A 27,333-nucleotide genomic window follows, 5' to 3' on the forward strand; every position below is an offset into this window, starting at 1 on the left:
TCTGTGAGCCTCGGGCAGCCGCGCCGGCAGGCAGGCAGGCAGGGAGGGCTCCGCTCCGCGCTATCGCGTAGCAACGCGGCGCCGCATCCCGCCCGCATCCCGCCCGCATCCCGCCCGCATCCCGCCCGCATCCCGCCCGCATCCCTCCCGCGTCCCGAGGCCATGGCCGGGCGGCGCTGGGCCGGACGGTGCGCGGCCCTGGCCGTACTCCTGGCAGCCTGGTCCCTGCCCCGAGGAGGCAGCGCCGGAAGGCTCTTCCTCAACGAGTGGGCAGCGGAGATCCCGGCCGGCCCCGACGCTGCCAGAGCTATTGCGGACGAGCTGGACTACGACCTGGTGGGGCAGGTACGGGCGGGAGGGGGACAGCCGCTGCCGTGCATCCCGCGGGATGCTTCGCGACGGGGCTCCTTCCCCACCCCGCGGGGCTCCTTCCGTCCCTTCTCCCTCAAACTTGTGCCCGGCTGCCGCCCGCGGGGCTCGGGGGAGTTTACAGCTCCCGGTCCACACCGCAGCCTGCCAGGGTCCGGGTCCTCTCCTGGCGCCCGGCCAGGGACGGCTCTTTCAGAGGGAACGGGGCAGGGAGACTCGGCTCTTCCCCAGGGGACAGGGCGGGGACCTCGGGCTCTCCTTGACGGGAACGGGCAGGGCGCTCCCGTTCTCCTTGGCGGGGCTGGGCAGGGTCGGGCGGGGGGTCCGGCTCTCCCTGAAGGCGTCCAGGAAGGGCAGCTGCTCTTCCTAAAACCGGACAGAGTCAGGCAGGGCTCCCCGCTCTCCCCGAGGCGACCGGCCGGGCACCGCGCTGTGCCACAGGGGACCGGGCAGAGCTCCCGGCTCTCTCCCGGCACTCCGGGCAGCAGGAGGGGGGTGCGGGTGGTCCCGGCTGCGGCCCCACGCCGCCTCCCTCCCTGCCGGCTCCATCGCCATCGCGGGGCTTCTCTCCAGCCATCCCTCGGGCGCTTTTTTGGGATGCCGTGACGTCAGCGTTGTCAGGGATGAGTAACCGCCGTGAGGGAGCAGCTTCATCTCACCTCCCGGAGAGGGTCCTGTGCCGGGCACGGTGTCCCCCAGCGCTGGGACCCTGCTGCCCCCGGCCCGGCCCCGTGGTCGGCGTCGCGGTCAGCTCCCCTCCGTGCTGTCCTCTGTCCGCCTGCCCATCCCCTCGTTAGGGCACGGCTTGTTCCCCGCACTCCCAAACCCATAGGTGTGATCCCACCTCTGAGGGTTTAGTCCTTCTGCTTTTGCAGCCAGTACATTTGCCCCCAGAGCTGCCAAAGGGCCCATCCTTAGGGGAGCGGGGTGCCCAAAGTCAGCGGGGTGCACCTGGCTTGCCGGGTGGCTGGCTGCTGAGTGAGTGAAAATGCTGCTACAGTGGGTGCCTGTGCAACCCAGCCCCGCAGTGAGGTTTCTGAAGCTGCACAAAGCTTTTCACACCTGCCCAGCTGAAACCCGGGAAAAGCAGATAAAACTTCTGTTTTATCTGTGCAGAGTGTGCACGACCTGCCCACTGAAATGTGTCCGTGCCAAGGTGTGTCCATGAGTGCAGTGGTCACTAGTACAGGTGCTGTGTAACTTGGGTACTGTAGCAGTAATGACTGCACTTGAGTAGCCCAAATGAAATTACTCCTCCAGCTTCCTTCAGCAGCACACAGGCTGAGAGAAGCATTTGTTACTTGAAGAGTGCTTCCTTGTTTGGATTAAAATATCTAGAGGCTAGTTTCTTTCTCTTTTGTCTTTCAGGCAATGTGAATTCTTTCATGTTTTTATTGTTGGTACTTGTTCACAGTGGGGAGATACCTCCTAATAATTAAAGCATGCCTGTGTTTTACAGATTGGATCCCTGAAAAACCACTACTTATTCAGACATAAGACTCACCCAAGACGGTCCCGAAGAAGTGCTATCCATATCACTAAGAGACTTTCTGATGATGAGCGGGTAAGTGTTAATTTTTTTTTTTTTTTTTTTTTTTAATTCTGCCTCCTTACCGCCAGCTTTGTAAGGAGGTCACAGGCAGGCCTTCCTCATTTTGCAAGTCTAATATATTCAGCTATACTTGTGCTGAATAATACTTAACTATTCTGTCATTCACAGGCAGAATCTGACCCTCCCTTACCACATATTTTCACAAGAGTTTCCAAATTAAGATTTAGAATATGCAGCACCAGAATTTCAGATGTTGATGTGCCACTGATGAAAATGTGAGCAGGGAACCAAGGGGCTGGATTCAAAGTAAAAATCTAAGGCCACGTCTGTGCAATTACCATCTGAATTAGGTTTGATTTAAAGTGACTGAATATTAAGTAAAAAAAAAAAAAGAAGTAGGAAAAAAGGGCTGAGGTTCTGCTGGATTGGCTTCTACAACAAGCTAAAATCCCTTCTCAAAGGATCCATCAAACATTCCAGAGTTGCAGTCTTCTGTTACAATGATATGCCACTGCAATCAGAGAACAGACAAACTGGGGAGCCAAGGTACGACCCACTGGTGAGGCAGACTCCTTGTTTGTCTGGCTTTATTTCAGAGAGCAGCACTTCTCTGTGTAAGCACAATGAAAAACTGGGGTGCATGACAAATTTAAAGAGCAGACCAGAAAGCTGTCAGCCTCTCTTACAAACTGTTTTCTGGGAAATGTCACAACAACAACATTTGATTTTAAGATCAACATTGTTGCAGCAATCATTGTGACAATATGAGCTGTCCAAACCATGAAGTAACCTAGTTGTCAAAATGAGCAAATTATCATATAAGGACAATTCACTTCAGAATGAGTAATCTTCTATCTGGAGGTTTTAGATGCAAATGTCAGCTAGGAGGAAATATTCTGTGTGGCAAGACAGAGTGTTTGTTTTGCCTGTTTTATTTTAAAACTGTATAGTATCATCTATTTCCTTGCAAACATGAGCTGGTTTAACAGTTAAAGTTGAAATAATCCTAACTTGGGAATGTTCAAACCTGCAGATTCAGTCTAAACTAGTTCAAATTTAATTATCTAATTATGCCTACATAAGATGACAAGATGTCATACATTGCAGTATGATGTTCAGGATCAGAGTTTTGGGTGCAGTCTCTTTTTTTTTGGGCTTACTGCATCAAATTAATCTGATATGTGGAGAAGAATGAGAGTGTTCAACACATCACATTCTAAAACTCTAGCAGAATGGAAGTGATTGTATTGTGTTGCTACCAGACATCATTGCATCCTTGCATTCTTAGACTCAAAGTGCTGCAGGTGATTTGCTAAATTTACTCCAATTTCCATTTTATTTACCATCCAGTATGCAAATTAAGTCTGTGAATAAATGAGATGTAATTATGCATTATGTAAGTGTATAAACACAAAGCAATCATGCAACACTGTTTAGTTTCACAGGGACCTTTGCTCTAAAGAGCTGCTCTTGTTCAGCAGCAGCCTAGTTAAAAAGATTTAGATTCAACCTTTAAAAAGGGAGAGAAAAGGGAATCCTGTTTTTGTTTGTATAACACTTTCATGAATTTCACGGTATGTTACGTGTGGAAGCTGTGGTAAAACTTGGCTCTAATCTGAATATTTATCTGCTTCTTATAGAGTTTGTTGTAAAACAGATAAAGGCTGTGAATACATTAAAGTGATATAATTATCTGGTTACCTAACTTCTTCTAGTATTTGCACTAGTTTCCAAATCTACTTTCTTGCAAGTAAACTTGAGTTGAGATGGTTTTTTACTGCTTTATGTATCAGTGATTGGAGATCTGGCATGGGGCCTTTAGCTTTTGCTGGAGATGGATGGCTGGAACCTCATCCAGCTGCCGAGTGACAAACATTTGGCTGGTTTGCCTGACATATGTGCTTGGGAGTTTCAGCTCATTTCCCTTCAGTGCACTTGCTCACCATGAAAAAAAAAAAATAACAAGCATGGAAGTTTTCAATTGCTAATTACTGTTGGGTGGTGAAGAGGTCAAGCTTTGCTGTGGGGAGGGAAGAGAGATAGAGGTAATTGTTCCAACGTGTGCACAAGTATGTATGGCCTGAGATATGAAGGATAGTTTAAAATACCTATGCTTTTATGGGTATATTCATCTTCTACGACCAAGGTTTGTAGCGGCTTTAGGACTAAATACATAGCAAAGAGAATCGCAAACATGCCTAATGCAGCTACCATTTTAAAGGCTTTATGTTCTTGTAGTGAATTTTCATTAGGCTTTCATTAGAAAATTGCATTTTAATCAAATCATTCATTTTAATCATAACTTCTGAGTCATTATTATCCCATACGTGATGATAGATGTCAGGATCACAAAGCTGTTCAATCACAGTAGATAAAAGGAAAGGAATCTATTCACAGCTTGAAAGCAAAAGATTAGATCCAAAGCATCCTGCATGTGAGGCTTGTCACAGGACCTTGGCAATCTTACCAAACCTGAGTTTGCTTTTCCTGCCTGGAATCTGGGATGAAAAGGACCAACCATATCTGCATCAAAGTGACCATACAAGGATCAACTATGGATAATGTTTTATTCCCTTTCCAAAAGGGGCACACAGCACAGAGAGAGGCATCATCATCAGGATTTCATTTGAACTGGGTTCAGTAATACATTCAAGGGTGATACACACTTAAAATACAGCCTAATGCCTTAGAGACTGCTGTGTCTGTGCACAAAGGCTCGTTTGAAGCTTTATCAAAGCATGCTGAAGCATTTTGGCTTCTAGTTGCCTTAAGTGGAATTATGCCAGTGATGAAGTTAGTCTAATATTCATTGCTTGCTAATTGACCACTCTTCAAAACACTGCTAGGAAGGAGATTTGGGGGTCCAGCTGGTCTGTGAATAACAGCATGGATATGATTGCTAGACTGAAGCCAGATATAATATTTCTTCCTTCCTTTTCACTCCCAATAGAGAGTTAACAAAAGATAAGTAGCAGGAAGAAGCAGGCTGTGGTTTTCCTTGTTTCAGTAAGCACCATTGCTTATATGACCTTCTAGCCATACTACATGGTTTTACTCAATGTGAAAACCTGCCTTGTGTCACTCACAGGAGTTTTTTGTTAATGTGTAATTAATGATTTTCTGTTAATTGATTCTACAGTATTTTGATTTCACCAAGTTCTCCTCCCTAAATCTCACTGTACTACAGTTTAAATAATCCTCTTTTCTCTACCAAATGTTCCTTATTTTGCTTCAGGCACCAAAATTTCTCTGTGTGACGAAATACTTATACTCTAGGTCATACCTTTATACTCTAGGTTGAGAAAGACACAAATTAAAGAGGTTGACTTGTCATATTTTTACAAATAATTGTAGGTGTCATGGGCAGAGCAGCAGTATGAGAAAAAACGAACCAAGCGTGCCTCAGTGAGAGACTCAGCAGAAAGTCTTTTCAACGACCCCATGTGGAATCAGCAGTGGTATCTGGTAAGACTTCATTGCCTTGTGGAGCTGGGGAAGGTGGTTGTGCCATCAGCTGCATTGTTTTATCAGTATCAGAGTGATTGCACTGAAGGGAATAAATGAAGATTCCCTTTCGTTTTACAGTGTCTGCTGTAAAAATGAGTGAATTCTGTGCATAACATTTTCAGGAAACCTTCTCTCTTCTGTGGAATGTTGCTTCAACAAAGATTCTAGATACCAATTCAGCTGCTGTTTAGTACTGGGGGGGGGGGGGGGGGGGGGGGGGTGCGATTTCACAAATTCATAACTGGTAAAATCCACTTTAATGACGATTTTAAAATATTTGCTCTTTTTGTGTAAGAAGTCCATTACCATATCTGAAGCCGGCCATGTATTTCTTTATTAAAATTGGTAGTGCAGAATATATACACCAGATGAAAATAGCATGCAAGTGACAAGCACCTTCAACCACCTGGACTAGGATTTACATATGAGAGAGTCTCTAAAGCTCACTCACATGCTCAAAACCTCAGGAAAAAATATTTGCAGGGCTCCACTGTTTCTGTCTGCATGTGCCAATTGAGAAATACAATTGATTATTTAGATTTTACATTGTTTCTTCCAAGAGCCTGTGTTTCTGTTATGCATCTAGATGTACCTTCAGTTTAGGATTCATTGCTTTCACTCAGACTAGGGATGGGATTAAAGGCAGGTATAACAAATCAAAGAGAAAGGTCAAGCACAAATGGGGCCTGAGTGGCTGGAAATACTTTTCCTGAGTTCATCCTAGAGAAATCATACCAAACTCTAGGCTGCTTTCCTTCATTTCAGCTAAGGAAGGTAAATTATCAACCACGTAGCACAAGATATTTCCATGAAGATTCCTGCAGAGTTTTTCAAACAGAAAAATATTGTTATCTGTAAGAATTCAGCTTTTCTTTGAAGCAGAATGTTTCTTTGCTTCCTTGTCTGTATCCAAAGAAGCAAGATATTTCCAAGATGTCTGTATTAGACAAATATACAGACACATGCAGGATTCATAAAAACAGTCTGGGGGAAAAAAACCAAACCAAAACCTGGCAATGTTCTTCTGTCCCAGAGATGTAGTTCCTTTTTCTACCTATTTATGGTTTTCACTACTTTTCCCTCTAGTTTTCACACATGAGAAAAAAAACTATGCTATTTAACTTGCTCGCAATGCACATTGAATTTTTCTGATTAAATGTATAAATGTGTTAGAGATTTTCTTCCAAAATATGTTTTTTGCCTTTCAGTGAATAACTGACTATTACCTTATTTTTATGATTTGATGGCAACAATTTTAGCTCCAGTGTACCTCCACACATCACCAGGAAAAAATATTTTTATATGGATTCAAGAGAACGAAGCCTGAAATCTCAAATAATTTCCTAAATGGAAGCAGTCAGGTATAGAGAGCAAAAAAATTAAAGAAGTTTCATCCTTAAAGCAAATTTATTTTCCTAAGCTTTGTATTTTTTGCAGCATCTCTTTGGAAACATAGACATAAACAAACCTGCTGTCAGCTAATGTAATTGTGCACAGAGAAACAGAAAGAAAGTGCTTCTTTTTGCATCTGTGCTTTTATGGGGGCTGCAAGCATGTTTTCTAAATTAGATGTATGTACTGATCATTCAGTATTATAGGGGGAAAATGACCCATTTAAGAGATACTCTTCAAAAAACTTGCTGCAGAAGGGAAGGCTATACATGATTCATACTTCCAGCTGATTTACCAGAGGAACAGCAATGAGGGTAGTAAAGAGAAAATTGTGATTCAACACAGTTGTTCCCAACCAAACAACTACCTTAATTGTTTTACCCATTAATTATTTTGCTCTGGCTAACTTTAACAACCAAGGAGGAAATACACTTGGAGGAAATCCAGCTCACTGCACTGCAGGCACTGTCTTGGCTCCTCATCAAATGGAAAGAACAAACATTGGCAGGTCTGATTATTAACCCAGTGTTCCAAGGTCCATCGGTGCATCCCCACCACTCCCTTCAGTTTCTGCTGCCTGCTTACCAAAAACACAAGATGTTTTTTGTTCAGAAGTTGTCTTCAGGGATATTCAGGCAGTGGGGTAAACCTTTCAGTGCCGCAAGTGTTTGATGGAACTCATTTTTGTTTTGTGTTCACAAAATTTGAGCAAAATACAGAAGTTAAAGCTGAGATTGTTCACAGCATCTTTAAAATATGACTTTGGACCTGTTTAGTAGAAATAGATAAAATGTTGATATATTTTTAACCCCCTCTGTCCCACAGCAAGATACAAGAATTACTCCTTCCCTGCCCAAACTAGATCTCCACGTTATTCCTGTGTGGCAGAAAGGATTTACAGGCAAGGGAGTTGTCATCACAGTCCTAGACGATGGACTGGAGTGGAATCACACTGACATCTATGCTAACTATGTAAGTTTGAGCATTAGAATGCTATAGAATATATTAATCAGATGTAAATTTGATAAACAGACACTCTTCCCCAGCTCCTTGTGTATTCTGTAAGTCAGCTCCTGCAGTACAGAGACTGAAATATTTGCCTTAGGCATGGTTTGAAACCTGGTCTGTGTCACAGGAAGCTGAATGTCACTTAGCAATGGTAGCAGGGTGGATATTTTGTTGTTTTGTTTTTCCTTCAGTAGATTTAGTTCCCAGACACGTTTGTATGTAGTGGTTTAATGTTAAATTATTAAAGCTCCATGAAAAAATTATGGAATTGTTAATGGCCATCAGATTCTACCAGCTTGATTGCTGCCTATATGAGGCATATCAAGTAAATAAATACAGACTCTAGAACCCATTTTGTTAGCAATTTCTTTCCTAGTTGTTGACATTTCTTTGTTAGAAATGTCTTTCCTAGTTGCCTGAATTAATTCTGCTTTTCTTTTTTCACATGTAGGACCCAAAGGCAAGTTATGATTTCAATGACAATGATCATGATCCTTTTCCTAGATATGACCCAACAAATGAAAACAAGTGAGTAGGTTCATAATTGTCAGAAGAGAACAAAACTAACACTGTTAGTTTCTGTGTTAGAAGATACAAGTGGAGAAATTTCTGTGTATGTCCCCTCTGGCAATTATTTTATAAGAGAAAAAGTTTGTGTAACAGAATCACTGGATGGCTGAGCTTGGAAGGGACTTCTGGAGGTCATCTGCACAAGGAGGAGCTTTAAAGTCTGCTTCCCAGGATGATGAGGATGGCTTTTGAATACTTTCAAGGAGGGAGAGGCCACAACCTCCCAGGAAAACCTGTGGTGGTGCTCAGTTGGCCTCAACGCTAAGAAGCGTTGTTGGAAATTCAGAAGGAGCCTCCTGTATTCCAGTTTGCAAGAGCATTCTCATATAGCATTGGCATAAGCACTGAAAATTCCCAGATGAAGCATTTCATAACTGTAATCTCCCTATGATGTCCTGAATTTCTTCATGTCCTTGTACATGTAAGGGCTGATGTGTTTCTGCAAGATGAAGGGAATGATCTATTCATGTGTCTCTGTGTGTTTCTGGAAAGATACCTCCCAAAGTGTATTTTTACATCAATTCTCTTCTTTGCACTGGGAATTAAAAAAAAAAAAAGTCTCTTGATGTGTCTGTTAGACCTGGGCACATCCATCATAGCCCAGATATGGATTTTGTCCATAAGAAAGAGGAGGGACCTCCTTAGAAGCTGGTACACAAAATAGTCAATTTTTAAAACAAATTAGGATGCCACTACTCAGTACAGATAGCAAGAAACTGATGCATTGGTCCCCTGTTTCCTATCAGACAGTACAGAAGCATTTACAACACAAATCATTGTAGGAGGGAAAAAAAGAAAAATCAGTCAGAGGATAAAAAAACCCATGAGAAAGACATTAGAAAAATGGCATTTTTACTTTGTTACAGTGTTATTTTAGAGAAAGAAGCCATTATCCTCTTGTTATGATGTCATTATCTCTTAAATCTACCTGTATTGCCTCTAATCTTTATTAATAAGTAAATGGAATTCAGCCCAGAAGCGCTGAAGCATGTCATTGAATAACAAGCTGTAGCATTACATAATAGAACACTCTTACCTTGAGACTTATAGGAAAGCTTTCTGTATTGAGGAATTAGAATCACCTGTTGGGGAAAAAAAAATAAAAATAATTGCATAGAAAATCTTTTGTTACAAGAAAAAAATAGCAATGAGGATACTTTGAGGGCTCACTTTCTGGAATCCTAAATAAATGCAATCATTTAGAAAAAAAGTTTCTAAACGTCTGATTAAAAAATATTTGTATCATATTTCTGTCTGAAGACAACTTCTTAGCCCCATAATTTTATGCCACTTTTTGACTGTACAAAAATACTGGTATCTACAGTGAGATTAAGAGAAGTATTTATCATCTCATTAAAATGTTCCTTTGAGCATTAAATAGGCAAAATTATATTTAATGAAGTTTAGGTGAAATAAGTATTTTTGTATCATGTAGCTACAACTCAAAAGCTTTTCAATAGCTGCATTTCATCTATTGAAAGGAAGAATTCAAACAAATCAAGGTCCTTGACGAGTCTTTCTGTATAATAAACAGCAATGCTGTTATGATGTGTTCTTTATTCTTGCTGTATTTATTCAGGCATGGGACGCGGTGTGCAGGAGAAATTGCCATGCAAGCCAACAACAGAAAATGTGGAGTTGGAGTAGCCTACAACTCCAGGGTTGGAGGTAAGGAAATAAAAATAAGTAGATGTCTAATATGAATGGAAATGAGATAGATGTTGAGTGTTGCCAGATACCATTAATCTGAAATATGAATGATTGGTCATTCTCAGAAAACATTTATCTTGCAGTATTATAAGTTTCAAAATCCTGTCTGGCAACAGTGCTGAGTGATGCCTGTATATGACAGGATTTCTTTAATAAAGTCTGGAATTTGGTCATGAATAGATAGATAGATAGATAGATAGATAGATAGATAGATAGATAGATAGATAGAATATATAACAACAGCAGCAACAATATAGGCAGGGATGATGATGATTATGATAATCGTAATAAAACTAGTTATTATAATGTTAATAATATTAACAACAATAAAAATATTAACAATATCAACAAAAATAATAGCAACAACTTCTCATTTACCTAGAGTTAAGACATCTTTTAAGGAATGAAGGACTAATTACTTAGTCCTATTGCTTAACCAAGAGAGGAGAGTGTAGTAGAGTGAAAGTAGGAGTACACGAAATTTTACCCATCCATAATTGCAGCATATTGTTCCCTTTTACACAATCACATTTGAAAGGTCATGTCAGTCAAGTTATGCAAACAACTGTCCTTTTTGTTTCAACAACTTCCTTCTCTAGTGTCTAGTAACCATATGTTAAATTTGAAAACAAGTAGAGTCTTTTTTGCCCATCAATCAATATCGTTGTTTTGTTTTTTAATCGATGACTCAATCTGTTGGTTGTTTATGAAACAATCATGATGCAAGTATCAGTTGCAAATGGTACTTAGCTCAGAGGAAGTTATTTTTACAGTCCCACTTTTTTCATTATTCCCTCTCTTTCCTTTTAAACAATGGGATGATGAGTGGCAATTGACTCCCATAGCTCTCATTCCCACCATTTCACCGTGGTGTTTTGTCGGATCCCAGTTACTCCACTGAGCTGTCATGGATGTCAGGCTTGCAGTTTGCCTTTGCCATGATGCATTATGCTGTCATGATCTGTTTAAATAAAATATCTCACTCATAACATGAAGACATCAGATTTTCAAAGGAAGGCAAAATGGATGAAGCTGCAAAGATGTCTGAACTCCCACTGTGCCCATATTTTAAGGCTCTTGCATCTACGGAGGAGGTTTTTCCACAGCTATTTGCATAGGATCTGTGCTCATTTGCATATGCAAACTACAGATCTGTGTGGGATGATTTGTTTAGAAAAGGGAAATAACAGTAGGAAAAGCAGTCCAGCAATCCACATAACCCAGCAAGTAGCATACACTTGGGTGGGGGAGGAGGAAGAATGGAAAATAAAGAAATTGAAAGAATTGAAAGAAATTGTAAGCTGTTAGATGTGACCAGACTGAATAAGATAGGGGTGGAAGAAAAATATGTTCAAAGAGCAGAGGAAGATAAGAGAAGTCTCCAAAAGATTCAGATAAATTTGGAGTGGCTACACACTGGGAGATTTTTTTTGATGATCTGAGCTCTACAGGATTCATTTCTCCAGAGGCTGTTTTTCCTCCTTTTTCTTTTTTATTTTATTTATTTTTAAATCCATGAAATGACACATTGCACACTTCTACTTGACATTAGTTCAGGATGACTTCCTTAAGTGGCTATTTGCTTGTAGCAGTTGCCAGACTGGATAAATCCAGTGGTCCTGTAGGTGGACCTTCTCTCTGATAGTCAATATCTGCTTTAGGGAAAGAAAACCTGACCTAATCTGGAATACCTTGTTCTCCAACTTTCAGCATCACAAGTTGGTTTAACTTTGCCTTGGGGGTTAAAACAAAACGTTCCATTATTTTTTGTTGTTTTTTGTTTTCTGGGAAAGTACTGAGTTTAGCAGTCCTGAATCTTCTCTCCAGTAACATCAATGCCTGGCCCTATCGTGAAATACTGACTAACTTCTCCATTACTTTGTGGCTGTGGGTACCATGGGCTTCTCTGTGCACTGTGTGAAGCAAAAAACACTCTTAATTCCAGTTTTCAAAGTGACACCTTTGCAGTGCCCTTTAACATTCACCTCTTGGCCTTTGTAGGGCTGAGAAATGTGTATTGCTCACCCCTGGTATAAAGCAGGGCACGTGTATTTTCATGCATACCTGACTGTACCACAGTGTTATGATATTTCCATGGTGCTGCCATGGTAATTAAATGGTTTAGAAGCTCCATTTTACAAAGGACTGGGCTGAGAATTTGTGCACAGTGATGTGTTGCTAAAAAAAGCTTTCTGCCAGGCAGATACATATATGTGCATCCGAAATTACCTTGGGCTTTGCCCGCTTTTGATTTTGTGGGACTGATGGTGGGAGCAAGAATAGAAAAGAGTCTATGCAAGAGGACATAATTGGAATCTGCTGAAGGGAATATCACTGCAGTCATCGAATCCCTGACCTGACTTGAACAATCAGGGTTTCTGATGATCAGGAATCCAAGGCAGTGCTTTTTTTTTCCCTTGAACAATTTTCATCACTGTGGATCACTGTTCTTGGTTTGTTTGGATTTTTTTCCTTATTACATTATTTATCTGCAAACTTGTCTTTTTCTGTGGGAAGTATCAGCACATTACTCCTTGCATTCCCACTATCTCCTGTGTTGCAAGCTCTCACCTGGGGCAGGTCTTTGCTGGCATGAGAGAATCTGGCAATTCTGAGACAGTAGAAAAAAGAGTTATCAAACCATTCTCAGTTTAAGACAACCCTGGGTAAGTGCTGTATTTAGTACCTGAGGCACAGGTGCTTTTCCCAGCTTTGGGAGTGATAGTGGAGCAGCTGTATCACTGTGGTAGAGAGGATTAACTCCTTTGTCTTATTTTAGCACTAATGAATATGAAATAATAAAGCTCAGCTTTATCTCTGAAGTATTAGGAGTATTAAGAGGTCAGCCATTTGGGAAAAGAATGATGCTTGCAGTCGTTTTTCCCCTGCTTAATAGCTTAAAAAAAAAAAAAAAAGAAAAAAACACAGAGCTGCAAGGGTAAGGTTAGAGGTTTTATGTTGTTGGGTATTTTGGGATATTTTTGGACTTTTTTTTTTAATTGAATTACTACATTTTGCCTGCTGTGCTTTGGCAAAATCCCTCTTTTGTGGAAAATACTAAAGAACGAGTCCTCATAACTGACCAACTGCCAGCAATGGTGCAGCTGCTGTAGCACTAACCTGCCAAATCCAAAGGAACCCAGACATTTTTATTGCTTGTAAACACAGGCTGAATCCTGACTGCTGTGGCTCTTATATTGCTGCTGGTGCTGTTAGCACCATACCACAGTGGGGATTTTGCCAGAGTTCTGCATTTTCTGCTGTCTTCCAGCACTGGACAGTGGCAGCAGCCCCACTGCAGAGCTGTGGCTTTGCTCAGCAAAGGATCCAATGCAGATGAACCACAGTCTGCACCTGAATTTTAAGTACCACTGAGCTCAGGCTCTCTCTGAAAAAGATTAGATCATGCAGGTCCTAATAAATTGTAAATGAGAAGAATATCTCTGGATTGCTCACAGTAGAAAAACCCCAAAATATGGCAGTGGAAAAACACTGAGACTTTTTTTCCTGTGGTGGAGACTGAAGAGCTGGTGAAATTGCAGCGTCACAGAGACAGCAAAACCTTTAATGTGGGGGCCAAGTGCTTTGGTCAGAACATTCAGAACTACGCCTTTGAACTCAAACTCTTAGAACTCTTGAAGATAAAAGTAATGTTGGTAAAACCTATTTAATTTCAGTGGCATTTTTAGCAGCTTGAGGAGTCTTTGTTGCAGATGTAAGAGAGAAGACAGAGAAGAAAGAGAATGCAATAAGAAAAGCCAGGAACAGTAAGCAAGACATCATCTTCTTGGGTCTCTGAAGTAGTGAAAGAAATAAATAGGAGGCTAACAAGATTTTGATGTTTTGGTTTTTTTATATTTGTAGAGAAACACTGAGCTTTTCAGATAAAATCTAACTGTACTTTTTTACACTGACAGGAGCTATCCTCAATATTGCTTACATGAACAGCAGTTGGCTGTGGTTGCAGTATTTATGGCTTAATTTTACTGGAAACATCAAAACCAGTTAACAAAGACAGGGAGGAGGGAACAGAAAGTAAATACAGTCTGATTCTTTTTCTTTTTTTTTTTTTTTCCTGTGAAGGTATACGAATGCTGGACGGAATAGTCACCGATGCTATTGAGGCCAGTTCAATCGGTTTCAATCCAGAACATGTGGATATCTACAGTGCAAGCTGGGGCCCTAATGATGATGGTAAAACTGTGGAGGGACCTGGAAGATTGGCACAGAAGGCTTTTGAGTATGGGATAAACCAGGTATGATACTTCAGGGGGAAAAAAAAAAGCAAAAAATTTGGCAGAGAAGAGAATTTTAAAATGGTTGATACCAGAGAAAAAATTGTAAAAGGTTTGTGCTGTCTTTGCTCAAATATATTTGAATGGACATGATATATTTTAATAGTACAGGTGAGAGAAATTTCCAGCCAGAATGGACTTTTGAGAAAACACCATTAGGGCTTTCTAAACTGGTTTATAGCTGCTAATCTCCACGGATAAGCTGGGGTTTTTTTACATCCTTAATTTTGCTGCCTTTGTCTCACCCTACACCCAGCCTTCTCTGCTGCTTGTTTTACATTGAACAGTAATTGGATTTCTGCACTAAAAGACCATAAAATTTAATACAAAATTCCTGCTCCATGAATATTTTTCTGTGCGAAGTAGTGATGCATTTTAGCACCCTGTGGATGAGCTTGTACTGTGCTAATTGCATTAATTTTTAAATTGGTGCATGTCATGATCCAATTAAAATGAAAATAGTACAAATGCATGATGAAGAGTACTGGGAGCAATATTTTTGCAGGTTTCTTTTTTCCTTGTTACACTCTTTGGGGCTGTTTGGATGATAAATAGGGTGCAAACTGAGAGCTGCCATGAATTTATTAGTAAACTACTCTTGCTCTTGCCAGTGAGGTGAAAAGATATCTAAAGATGGACAGGTACTAATAAAGAGAGAACAACTGAATCATAGAGGGGAGAAGAGAGAACTAGCCTGAAGGACAAGCAAATAGACAATTTTGGATAAAGGGCAATTAACATCAGTAGGTAGAGGAGAAAAGGAGAAAACAATTCAAATGCTGATAGCTGACAAAGATACTCTGAGGGAATAATGGAGACTGAGAGAAGAGAGTTTGTAACAGGTTATATGTCCATAGGCAGGTAGCAAGAGCAGAGGGAGAATTAAAGGTGAAAATTAGACAACAAATTTTCATTGGTCTTACTCTGAAAAAAGCAGGTTCTTTGGTGGAGAATGCAATTTTTTTTGCAGCTTGTTTTATTTATAATAGGGAACAAATTTACCCATTTGCCTCTCAGGATTCAAGGATTCCTTTTGCAAAGGTCTGTCTGGTCTCCATTCTGCTTAAAGTCAGCCAGTGTTGGGATTGACAACAGCTCTGATCCCTGGATCTCCCACTGCTGCTTGGGTGAAGCACAGGTTTAACCTGAAGAAACAAGGAATTGTTTTCATCACTCTAAGTGAAATCAGATCAGATGTTGGGGTACACCAGTGCTTTTCTGGACTGCAGCCTTTGTTCTCAAATACACTGTATAACTTTCCTCAGTTGATGTGGTTTTTCTTTTCAAATTTAGAACTCGTATCACAGGGTACATCTTATTTCTCTTTGCTTTTAACTTTTTAATGTTTTAAGTGAAAATATCTTAGCATTTGCATAAATAACTTCAAATCTCACCTAAATGGAATGAGAAAAAAAAAATTGCATTCCAACTGCTGTGGAATATTAAATGTGCATATATTAATAATGAACATATATGTGCACAGATATTAATAATGAACAACACATGAAATTTTGCTTGTCAGACGAAACATATTTCTTTCCTCTGAAGAACTAGTAGAGGTTAAGACTGGATAGTAATACATGTTTCTGCTGTGATAGCTGTGATATTTTACATGGTTATGTCTGGAGGCTGGTGATGCTGATCCACAGATCTGTGAGGGAAGGAAGGGTATTCAGTGTGTCCCTTGTTCATACTCCTAACCCATACCTCCGTGAGTACAGGAAAGGAAAATTAAATAAACCCCACTAAACTTGCCTTTTTTTTTTTTTTAAAGGCATTTTTTCTAGAAATGGTGAGTATCAAACAGCAGCATGTGGAAAAATTTACTATTGGACACTGACAATACAGACTGTTTTTAACCTGAAAACCCGAGGAAAGCTGCTGTATCTGGAACACTAAACCTCAGCCAGTGAGATTAAGAGTTGTGCTGTAGGGTGAGCAGTGGCACATCGAAAACAGATGATTTATTCTGTCTCTGTCTTCTACAGTGCTTATGGAAATTGCACCTCTTCTATGTTTGCTCATTTAGGCTTTTTGGGGAAAGGAGTTGTTAAGGATACATTGTGAGATCTGAAATCTCTTTTTTAACCATTAATTTCCTTTTTTTATTTTTTTCCTTAGGGCCGAAACGGAAAAGGCTCCATTTTCGTGTGGGCTTCAGGGAACGGAGGTCGTCAGGGTGACAACTGTGACTGTGATGGTTACACTGATAGCATCTACACCATCTCCATTAGCAGTGCTTCTCAGCAAGGGCTTTCTCCCTGGTATGCAGAGAAGTGCTCTTCAACTCTGGCCACAGCATACAGCAGCGGGGATTATACTGACCAAAGAATTGTAAGTTGCTTTTACCAGTTTCAGAATAAATAAAAAGGTATGATATATGCAAATAATAAATGGAACCTCTTAAATGCTTGGCTTTGAGTGCCTGTTTTATGTTATGTATTATGTGTTTAGTGCTTTTGACTGGAAACTTTAAGGGATTTGTAATCCAAAAAGTGATTGTATTCCTGTATTCCTCTACCTTAAAGCAATGGTTAAACAAAATCGTTGTGTCAATGCAGTTCAATAAGCATGCTGAATTTGTCTGTGGTTTGTGAGCACTGTTTGTGTATGAAAGTGGTCCCTGCACTGTTTGATATGGTACTATTCTTCACAAACGGCAAACGAAGAGAGATTCAGAGTAAAATGGAAACCTGTGATGTTGGGGCCTCTGCCATACCTTGCCATTACCTTTTTTAAGACAGAGACAGGAACAACGTCTCCAAACCCTCAGCAAGCAGACATACCAGCCGGTGTGCTTTTCTTAATTGTGCTGAAGAAAATTGCTGTGGCACAATAATGCTGAAACACCTGTGATTTCTCTCCAGCCCTGGTAGATGCTAATTTTACAATATGATGGGGATTAAAACAGTGTCATTCCAAGTTAGCCTGGAGATCAGTCCTTATTAAGTGGCTTCTCTTTGTAGTCGAGATACATGGGCTGATGAGTTTTGTGTTTATTCATTGAAAATTATAGTTCTGCTGAAGACGGAGCAGAACACCAATACTAATCCTATGAGTAATTTCCTAGTAAGCAGTAATTTTGAATGTTCTAGGCCCAACACAATGATCTGTTTTCATGATTCACCAGTAAGCCTGAAACACTTATTGTGAAACCTTAGACTGAAATAAGATATTCAATGTGGGAATATTTTGTTCCAACACGAAACATTTTGATACTAAAATTATAGTTGAAGCAAAAAGAGTAGATTGAAATATGAACAGATTTAAACACTCATCACTTTTTCTGCTGGTGAGGAGTGTATTAATACGCATCAAGTAAGGGATGCATAGTTACGTTTGTGAGTATGGATACGACTGTACGTACAACTCTTTATTTATGAGTTTGTTTGTTTGTTTTTGTTTTATTTTCTGTCAGACAAGCGTTGATCTTCACAATGAATGTACAGAAACTCACACGGGGACCTCTGCATCTGCACCTCTGGCAGCAGGAATTTTTGCTCTGGCACTGGAAGCCAAGTAAGTTGTCACAGCATCACCTTTGAAACTCCTCTCTCTCAACCACCCCCACCGCCTTCCCCAAAATGCCTGTTTTAAGAGGCACTACCTCACAATGCAGCACCACTTTTTGTCAGTCAGACTTGGTCAGGCTGATGGCTAAAAATAAGCAGCTATTTGCCCCAACACTTCCCTAGCAAAGCAGAACGAATGTGAGTAAATCATGATGACAGGAATATTTTATGTACTGGCAACAGCATTTACTGATTTCCGGTCAGATGCATCTAAAAGTGAGGGTGTACATGGATTCAGGAGAATGATTTGAAGACAATAGGCTGCAGGACCCTAATAGGTCCTGCCTAACAATAGGCTGCACAACCCTAAACTAACCTCAGCCAATTTACAGAAGAATTTCTGCCAGTGATGAGACATAAAAGGGAAGGTGCTGAAGCTTTTCTTTCAGAGCAGGTAGGAAGCAGCCAGGTTTGGACCCTGTAGGGCAGGTAGTCAGAGTTTAGACCTTGGGGAAGCTAAGAAAGGGAAGGACAGTGACTTTTTTCACAGAAAACACTTTAGACAGTAGTGCATAGTTCAACACTTGTATGGTGTAGATTCAGCTCCATTTTCCACTGAACACACCTTTGGTGACATGAGCCAAGACACTTAAATATTTTAAAGGGTAGAGTGAGTCACAGATGAAACCAAACACCAGTTTTCAGAAATCCAGGTCCTTAAAAAGATGGATGGGAAATTCTAGTATCACTAGCTAACTTTAAATGCCTGAATTGTTTCGGAGGATTGGGCTCTACTCTTGCTAGACACCTGTTCTTCATGGACACAGAAGTCTTGTCTGCCAAGGACAAGTGCAACAGGCTGTGTATTATAAAACACTGGGATGCCATATACACTCAAAGCATGTTCTGTTTCAGTCTAACAATTGATAGAAAAATTATAGATAGCCCTGAAACATTTAACCAGGAACATTTTCCAAACAGCCCAGACCTAACGTGGAGGGATATGCAGCACTTGGTAGTGTGGACCTCAGAATATGATCCACTGGCTGGAAATCCAGGATGGAAAAAAAATGGAGCAGGACTGATGGTCAACAGTCGATTTGGGTTTGGGCTACTCAACGCCAATGCCTTGGTGGATTTAGCTGATCCCAAGAGATGGAAAAGTGTACCAGAAAAGAGAGAGTGTATTGTCAAAGACAAGAGCTTTGAGCCCAGGTAAGGATTTGCATTACCAGTTACCAAGTTGGTGTCTGTTGTAATAAAGCCTGAAGGGTCATATTCTTCACAGATTACTCTGAATGAGAATAAGGGACTTCTTTTTATTCATTTAGATTTGCCAGACTCTATTCCCCAGAAGCAGACAAGCAGCATTTGCTTCTTGGTTTGTTTTTTTTTTATTGTAAGACTGATGGAAATTACTAGAAGGAAGTCTTAACAAAGATTAAGACTATTATTTCTGCTTGTGCAGACAATGTATGAAAAGATGATACTGTGAAGCTGAGCTAAATCAGCAAGGCTGTGAATTTTTAGACAGCCATTAGAAGACAGCTAAAAAGATACTGACGTCTTACAAAGACTTTTAAAAAATAAAACGTCTGTAATGGGTCTAAGCAATTCTTCTCATGTGACAGGCTTGTATATGTTGAAATCAAGGTGATATATTGAGCTTTAGTCATGTCTGTTGCATTTCTCTTATGAAACACAAGTGTCTCAAAAGCTCACTGAAAAGTCTTATCAGCCACGTGCCAACAGCACAATGAGCCTGAACAGACAGATTAATTATCATTAGTCACTGAGCTGGTTAATCAATAAGGATATCTAGACTCTTTCTGTCTCCACATGTTCTCATGGTTTTTTTATCGAGGAAAAAAGATCTGTTTCAAAGGCTGAAATTATACCATGTAAATGCAACAAAGATCTGTCTGCAGAAATATATTGCAGTGCTTTGGAGAGTCACTGCTTGGTAATCTTATTAGTTAAGCTATATTACCATCAAATTGTTTTTATGGACTCTGTCTTTTTCAAGGAATGTTGACCCATTACTGATGTATGCCATATTTGCTCATTATGTATTTTTATTGCAGTCCTGTGTGTTATATGATGAGAACAAAGGTCCCATGATCCTGAGTTTAGAATTATTTATGTGGAGATTTGGATACCCATTCTGTTTGGAAGTAATGGGAACTGTGAAGAGAAAGCTATGCAGGGTGTCTCTCTGTGCAGAGCATGAACACTTAGACATCGCCTTTATTTGTTGAGCTGGCACTGACTCCTCCTTTCTCATCACTCTGAAATGGCTGTTAAACGTGTCATTTACACTTCATGACCCAGAATCAAAAGTTCCCGTGGGTAATTAAAGAACTACCTCAATTTTGACAGATTATTAAGAGCAAATGAAGAAGTCATCATTGAAATTCCCACAAAAGCCTGCGAGGGTCAAGGGAACTCCATTGCATCTCTGGAGCACGTGCAGCTCGAGGCAACGATTGAATATTCCCGTAGAGGTGATCTTCATGTCACTCTGGTTTCTCCATCAGGTATGGGACAAAAAGGCACATTTTGCTTGTGTTGCTGTGGTGTGCAGCATTTACTTTAATGAAAAAAAAATGTGGTTTTCAGTGGTTAAAGAGAGTTAAATATATCATTGGACAAATCCACTGAGGATAAATCATCCAGGGAGCTCTAGAGACCCCTCTTCAACCTCCCCCGGGTTCTGGATTATTTTTGTGAAAGGAGATTTGAAAATCATACTTCAGAAAATAAGAGCACAGAATGTTTTCACAGCGGGAACTGGACCTATGAAACCTCAGGTCTCCTGGCAGACAACGAATTATAGATCAATAATTCTTATCAGAGTTCCTGTGATTTAGCAGACTAATGGAAAACTGAGGGTATCTGATTCCTTAGGTTTCATTTCATGCATCTCCCCATTGGTGTATTAAAAAAAAAAGTAGTGTTTTTGCACCTTAGTACAAATGTACTAAATGAGCTAGAATATGGCAAGCTGTCTGGACAATGCCCTGAAACAACACAATAAGACAAAAATATAAAAAAAAAAAGGAAAAGAAAAGAAATATTATAAACAACTAAGAGTAAAGTCTGTTAGATCAACTGGCATTAATATGAAAAAAAAAAGACAAGCTTTCATATATGAATTTAAATATAAGGCTTATCTAATTTTTCTGTTTCTAGGTAGCAATCATCAAGTACTGCTGCCTCTACTGCACTATCATTTTGTTTTCATGATGAAACTGTTTTTCCCTTGTTTCTTGTTACTCTTCTACTTTCCTGCAAAACATTAGTAGCAAATGTTTGTCATTCCTTTTCTATATTTATGTTGTTACCTTTAAATATATTCATAAATTGTGACAAGGCTCCTTGGGGCTTCACTGCTCCTCATAATGTAAAAGTTGCTCCCTTGCTTTTTTCCTTATATGTAAACAAGCCAAACAAATTTCCTCCTGTGCAGTAGAACCGCTTTTGCTGTAGAAATGCTTTGTGAGCTGCAGCATTTTTGTAATAATAGCAATGCAAATGCTTTTTTTCACCCTGTTGGAGGACCAAGCTGTAACAATACTCATCCACTCACCAAGAAACCCCAAACCAGTGATGAAATCAGATAAAACTGTGGGTTCTGCATGAGCTGGTTTACCATCGAAACTTCTGTTTCAGAAGTTTCTTGAACAGCTCATCAGTGGGAAAGACTGGCTGTGCCTGACATCTTCTCCTTATGCCTCTTTTATGTGCATTCACTACCTTTTGTGCCAGAGATAGAACACTGAACAAGATGTACCTTCTTGGTGTGACCTGACAGCTCATGCACTCCTAAGCACTGCTGTAAAAATAATTACAAGAGCCACTGCTAAAGGAGCCACTGCTGAAGAGTGTATTTTCCAGGTCACCTCTGCTCTAGGCAGTGTGCAAGCTGACAAATGTGGAAAGTAGGAACAGGCAGTGCATGGACAATCAGTGTTGATCTTGCACCCACACAGGGACCAGCACTGTCTTACTGGCTGAGAGAGAGAGAGACAAATCTCCCAATGGCTTCAAGAACTGGGACTTCATGTCTGTCCACACCTGGGGGGAAAATCCAGCAGGCACCTGGGTTTTAAGTATTACTGATATGGTGAGTATGCCTGCATGCTAACTAGCTGTGTTGGGGAACTAACACAGATGAAATGATCACTCATAACTACAAAGCACGTTGGGTAATGCTCATTAAGCAAGCTAAATGAGGGGTTATTTAAGATATCCAGCTGGGTTAAAGATTAAAGAAAAAAGGTAGGGTCAGACTTCCTTGTTCTTTACCTAAATGCAAAGTGCCATTCTCGTTTCACTGACAGGTACTTGTCAAAAAAATTTCATGCCTGTGTTTTTCAGACACATGCCATCAAAATTAATAATTTAATAAAGTTTTTTGTGATTCTTGGGTTGAAATATGAAAACAAATTAACATATGGTTAACTGGAAATTCTTTTCTGCAGGAAAGAACACAGCATGGATCTAGTCTTCTCCTGGTCCATGTACACAGTTTTCATTAACTGAAAACCTTTTGAATTAATGATTTTTTTGGGGATCTCAGTGACCTATTCTGATGAATACATTTCCCTAGTTTCTTTCTGAGAGTATCTAGTGTTGAACAAGGTATAAGATTTAAGGATTATGTAACAAGTTATAAATATATAACAAGATATAATATTTGAGGATTAAAGCCAAGTTGCCTACAGATATGAAATAAATCAGTTTACTAAATCCACATGGGAATATGGATTACAACAGCAAGACACCAGAATTAAGCTACTTGGTAGGCAACTGAAAAATAATTCTCTTCAAAGAGAGAGTGATCAAGCTCACTCATCTCATTGAAGTTGTCTGTTAATAAGCTTGTCCTTAGGGGTCAGATCTTGCCAAAAATTGAAAGCTTCCTGTTAGACACTGAGCCTTCAGCCCCTATTGGCCTCAAATTGTAAACATGAGGGCATTGCCAAGAGATGAGCAGATGGACAAGGCACCAGGAATAGACATTTCTATCACCAGTGTTAATACTGCAGGCTGATAGATAACCCCATGGTTACAGATATCCTGATCTTTGAATGCATTTTTTGTGGAACAAAGCTGAAAGAGCATTTTGTTTGTAAATTAGCTCTCCTTTCAAGTGAGAGCTTCCTGAAGCTTACAATAAAGCAAGATTTTTGCCCTCAAGGCTTAATACACTCTTTCCTCACCTTACAGGTTTTTCTGTTTTTTGTACTTGTCTCTTTCACTTTCTGCTTCTGAAATTCTGCTACCAAAACTTATAAATAAACATCTGCTGTTTACTTCCACGCCCTATATTTCAGATTGCTGTTGTGCACCACATAATAGAAAATAATAATATTTCACCTTATCATTTCCAATGATATCTTTTATAAGGAAACTACCAAGGAATGGCCTAGTGAACAAATTCTAATAATGCAAAATACTACTTCAGTAACTTCTAGCATTTTGTTCCATGACAAAATTCCATTTATGATTACAAGATGAATTAATAATTATGTTACATCAAAATGTGAATATTTTGAGTGGTTAAGCTATTGTGTTAAATCCCACGTTCTAATATACTCTGTCTCCACTATATCTGGGGGCTTTGTGCTTATGAATCATACTCTATAGGTAGGTATTGAAAGCCGGATAATTTGATTTGGTCGCTTCTGTGTACTCTGCATTCAAGTGTCTGTTTTGATCCTTTATGTCCTGAGAACCTATTCTGATGCCACGCTTGTTTTTCAGTCCAGACGAATACAAAATGAGGGAAGGATTGTAAGCTGGAAATTGATTTTGCACGGCACTGCTACCCAGCCTGAACACATGAAGCAGCCACGTGTGTATACATCCTACAATGCTGTGCAGAACGACAGAAGAGGAGTGGAGAAGATGACAGATCTTGTAGAGGTAGAGTTACATTGCATTTATTCCTTACACATTTTTCAGTTTATAAGGAAATGTTTGTTTGGGTTTTTTTTTTTTTTTTTGGCCTTGTAAGAAGATGCATATTAATTTTGTATTCATTTCATCTAACCCCTGACTGTTTTTGAGTGTATACTGAAATTTTGCCCATGTCAACTGATGTGTTTATTAGTGTCTGTTTTCAAATTTCAAAATGTAAGGGGTTTAGGATGATAACAGGAAATTTGTCCTAAACCACGGAACTCTGTGGCTAATGCAATTGAGTGGTGGAAGGAGTGAGGAAGACACCTCTGACAGACACACTAAATTTATGTAATTCTACTGAGAACGTCACATTCTAAAGGAACTTTGCCTGCTGGAGTGCTTCCAGTGAGTTTGGAAGGAGTTTCAGGAACAAAGGGCTTGACAAAAGTCAGGGATTCACTGATTCAGAGGTTTGGCTCAGTGGATCTGTTCCTGCCAGATCCATTAGCACCCCCTGTTTACCCTACAGATAACAGTGCTCTAAAAATATAGCAGGGCGGAGTGACCCTGGGTTTCAGGATGGCACAGGATGGTAGTAATGGACATTTTCATAGTGCTTGATTACATCAACAGCTTCAGAAAATAGTCCCATCACATCAAATTGTCTCCCCATTAAGTAATTAGGACAGCAATAGAGCGCAGATAGTTTAACCTTCCTCAGACAGGTTATGAAAGGTGGGTGTGATAGTGGTCTTTAAATCCATTACATAAATGTCACCAGGTCTGATAGCCACAGGCAAGGAAATAAACTGGAAGAAAGCAAATGTAGATTTGCAGATGCTGTAGGAGGAAATGGGCAGACATGGTAGAAATTACGTGAAGATAAAATGAGTGCTGAGTTAGAAATACAGTTCTAAACTGAATGAGGAAGCTCTGCAGGAATATATTAATGTTGAAACAAGATCAAGCCTCTCACCAACTGCTCTGTGAACTTTTATTTAGTATTGGTCTTCCAAGGTCTCCTAGATATGTGCTATGACCACAGATTAGCCTTACTTCACTGTCTTTTTCTCAGGTGAAATCATCTACAGAGAAGGTTGCATGGAAACACTGGTTCTGTCATTTTTCTAAGAGTACAAGGCACAATCAGAGCTGACATCACCACTGCATATATGTTTCCTTCATTTAGAGTGCTGTGTCCTGTGGCACAGCCAGAAATATCTTTTAAGTCTGGGATAAATACTGGTATAAAATGACGTGTTGTATCCTGCCAATGTGGAATCTGAATTTATTACTGCTGATATGGGGGGGGATTTTATATTTTTTATGGTATAGTCCATTCAATTGTTTGCTTTGGTTGATAATGGTCTGTTTGTTTTCTACATGCCCAAGTGGCTCCTGAATGGAAAAGTAACATTTGCCCATGTATAGATGGAGATAACCAACCAGAGCAAACCTTAATCCAGTCAGTCTTTTTTTGACACCTGACCTTTTCTCATGCTAACCTGTGTTCTAGGACCATACCACACTGGAGAGCCTGAGTGAAAAACCCAAAGCCACAGAAGACACCAGCAGCAGCAGTGACAAAGCAGAAGATAAAATCCCATCAGAGGCCATGCTGCATTTACTGCAAAGTGCTTTTAGCAGACAGATGGATCAGAAGCAACTGCCAAGCAAGACTGCAAGCGAGAAGTCAAACATTCCATTTGAACACTTCTATCAAGCCCTCAAAAAATTGAACAAGCCCTCCCAGTTGAGAGGCTCAGAAGAAAGTCTGTACAGTGACTACGTTGATCTTTTTTACAATGCCAAACCTTACAAGCATAGAGATGACAGACTGCTGCAAGCATTGGTTGATATCATAAATGAAGGAAATTAACTGTAGGGTATGGCACTGAGTTGGAAATATTCGTTCTCCCCACCTGTAGTTTTTTTTCCAGAGTCTGTGTATGCTCTAGTTGTGTGATTGCTGCTTTGATTGCTTCATATTTAATACAAATATCAAGGAAGAGAAAAAACGGGTGTGAGGGGATAAGGAAGGAAAATTACACTTTTTAGTATTATCTTTTTTCAAAACCTTTCTGCAGTATAGATTTGCCCCCTCAGGCATGAAATGCAATAGGACTCCCCTGAAAACCTTAGTACTCTATTTTAAACAATTTTCACATTACTTATTCTTCCACCCTCTTCACTTAAGCATGCAGTAGGATTCAAAACCTGAATTACCAAGCAGTTTTGAACCAAACTGCCAAAGCTATGGGGATATATTCTCATCCATGGATTTGTCATGAATATTGCAGTCTTTGTTATATTTGTCATTTATTCTGATTTAATACTTGCAACCAGTATTGCTTCTGTCATAGGTGTTTTGTTCCTTCTCCAAACAATGCTCCCCTGCCCTTCTGTTCTCCTGTAAAGGAACATCTGGGAGGCTGGGTTTGGACTGGGGCATCAGTGAACACTGATGAAGTTATTCACAATTTAGACTACAGACAGAAACACACCCTAATAAAAAAGAGCCCACAGTGAGGCATCCCAGACCATGGGATGGCATTCTCTCCAGCTGCCTGGAACTTAACCAGGTGAAGTGCCTGAATTATGAGCCTGGTCTTTCTAGGTTGTATGTGTTTAATGAGGACAGAGTCTCACTTCAGAGCACTTGGCTTTCTTTTTAATTGGTTGTGAATCACCTGATGGAGTACTTAATCTATTTGTGTCAATCATATGAGCTTTGAGCTCCAGCCTCCTACCTGTGGAGCCTGAGTTCGGTCTTCAAAGTAGTACAGCTGCCTTTCTGAGATTCTCAGATTCCTGAGATCTACAAGTAGTCAGGCTGAGTGGGATAGAAGGGGTAGCTGCTGCAGAAAAGTCCATCCACAGACTGTAAAATTCCCAAAACATCTAGGAAGACAAGGCAAAATTATCTGAGATTGAAAAAACAAAAAAACAAAATACCTTGAGAAGGGTGAGCATGGGTTGAGGCAGAGGTGGCTGTCAGAAAGCAACTAGGGTGAGAAGCTCCCTAACATTAGCAGTTTTACGCACATACCTCTTTAAAGAGACTAAAACTTATATATTGTTTTGCTTTGAATAATTAAAAAAAAAAAAAAGCCATGCTGGATGCTCAGAAAAGGTAGGGGATCTAGAACAAGGAAATGAAGATTCCTAGGGGATAGTTATGTCATTGAAATGCTAAAGAAAACACAAAAAAGTGCTGACTGCTTTTTACTTCCTCTTATCTACTATTGAAATGTGTTTTGCAGACTCTCTAGAAATATTTGATTGGATTCTTCTTCACTGTCTATTCCTTAAAATTATGCAAGTGTCTCTAAGACAGGAATTTTACATTTTGCTCATAATCCATCAGATCAAATAAAAGTTTCAAAAGTTTTCACACTAAATTCTGTAATTCAAAGGTTAACCTATTTACTGCAACTTATTAAGTCTTCTGTGGAAAAAAAGGACTAAAGACAACCTTGAAAATTATCTTACCAAATGTAAGACTCAG

At 40.0% G+C, this 27,333-nt stretch overlaps 1 protein-coding gene across 1 annotated transcript; it reads left to right on the top strand.

The window, feature by feature from the left end:
* PCSK1 (proprotein convertase subtilisin/kexin type 1) lies at positions 1–26,723 on the top strand. Its single transcript, XM_086869773.1, has 14 exons — positions 1–345; positions 1,829–1,933; positions 5,276–5,386; positions 7,646–7,792; positions 8,280–8,356; positions 9,978–10,066; positions 14,192–14,364; positions 16,525–16,737; positions 17,822–17,922; positions 18,897–19,130; positions 20,295–20,452; positions 21,908–22,041; positions 23,685–23,846; positions 25,342–26,723. The coding sequence occupies exons 1-14, from the start codon at positions 163–165 to the stop codon at positions 25,702–25,704; spliced, it is 2,250 nt and encodes a 749-aa protein (XP_086725899.1). The 5' UTR covers positions 1–162; the 3' UTR covers positions 25,705–26,723.
* Positions 26,724–27,333: the final 610 nt, after the last annotated feature.

This window comes from Cyanistes caeruleus, chromosome Z, assembly GCF_971803275.1.
Source record: "Cyanistes caeruleus chromosome Z, bCyaCae1.hap1.1, whole genome shotgun sequence".
NCBI classification, from domain to species: domain Eukaryota; kingdom Metazoa; phylum Chordata; class Aves; order Passeriformes; family Paridae; genus Cyanistes; species Cyanistes caeruleus.

What these genes read in the sequence shown, in the direction of transcription:
- PCSK1 (XM_086869773.1), top strand. Translation starts at nt 163, where the DNA reads ATGGCCGGGCGGCGCTGGGCCGGACGGTGCGCGGCCCTGGCCGTACTC. An exon ending in GACTTTCTGATGATGAGCGG is followed by an intron (nt 1,934 to 5,275) that starts GTAAGTGTTAAT and finishes AAATAATTGTAG; the next exon opens with GTGTCATGGGCAGAGCAGCA. An exon ending in GACAAGAGCTTTGAGCCCAG is followed by an intron (nt 19,131 to 20,294) that starts GTAAGGATTTGC and finishes CAATTTTGACAG; the next exon opens with ATTATTAAGAGCAAATGAAG.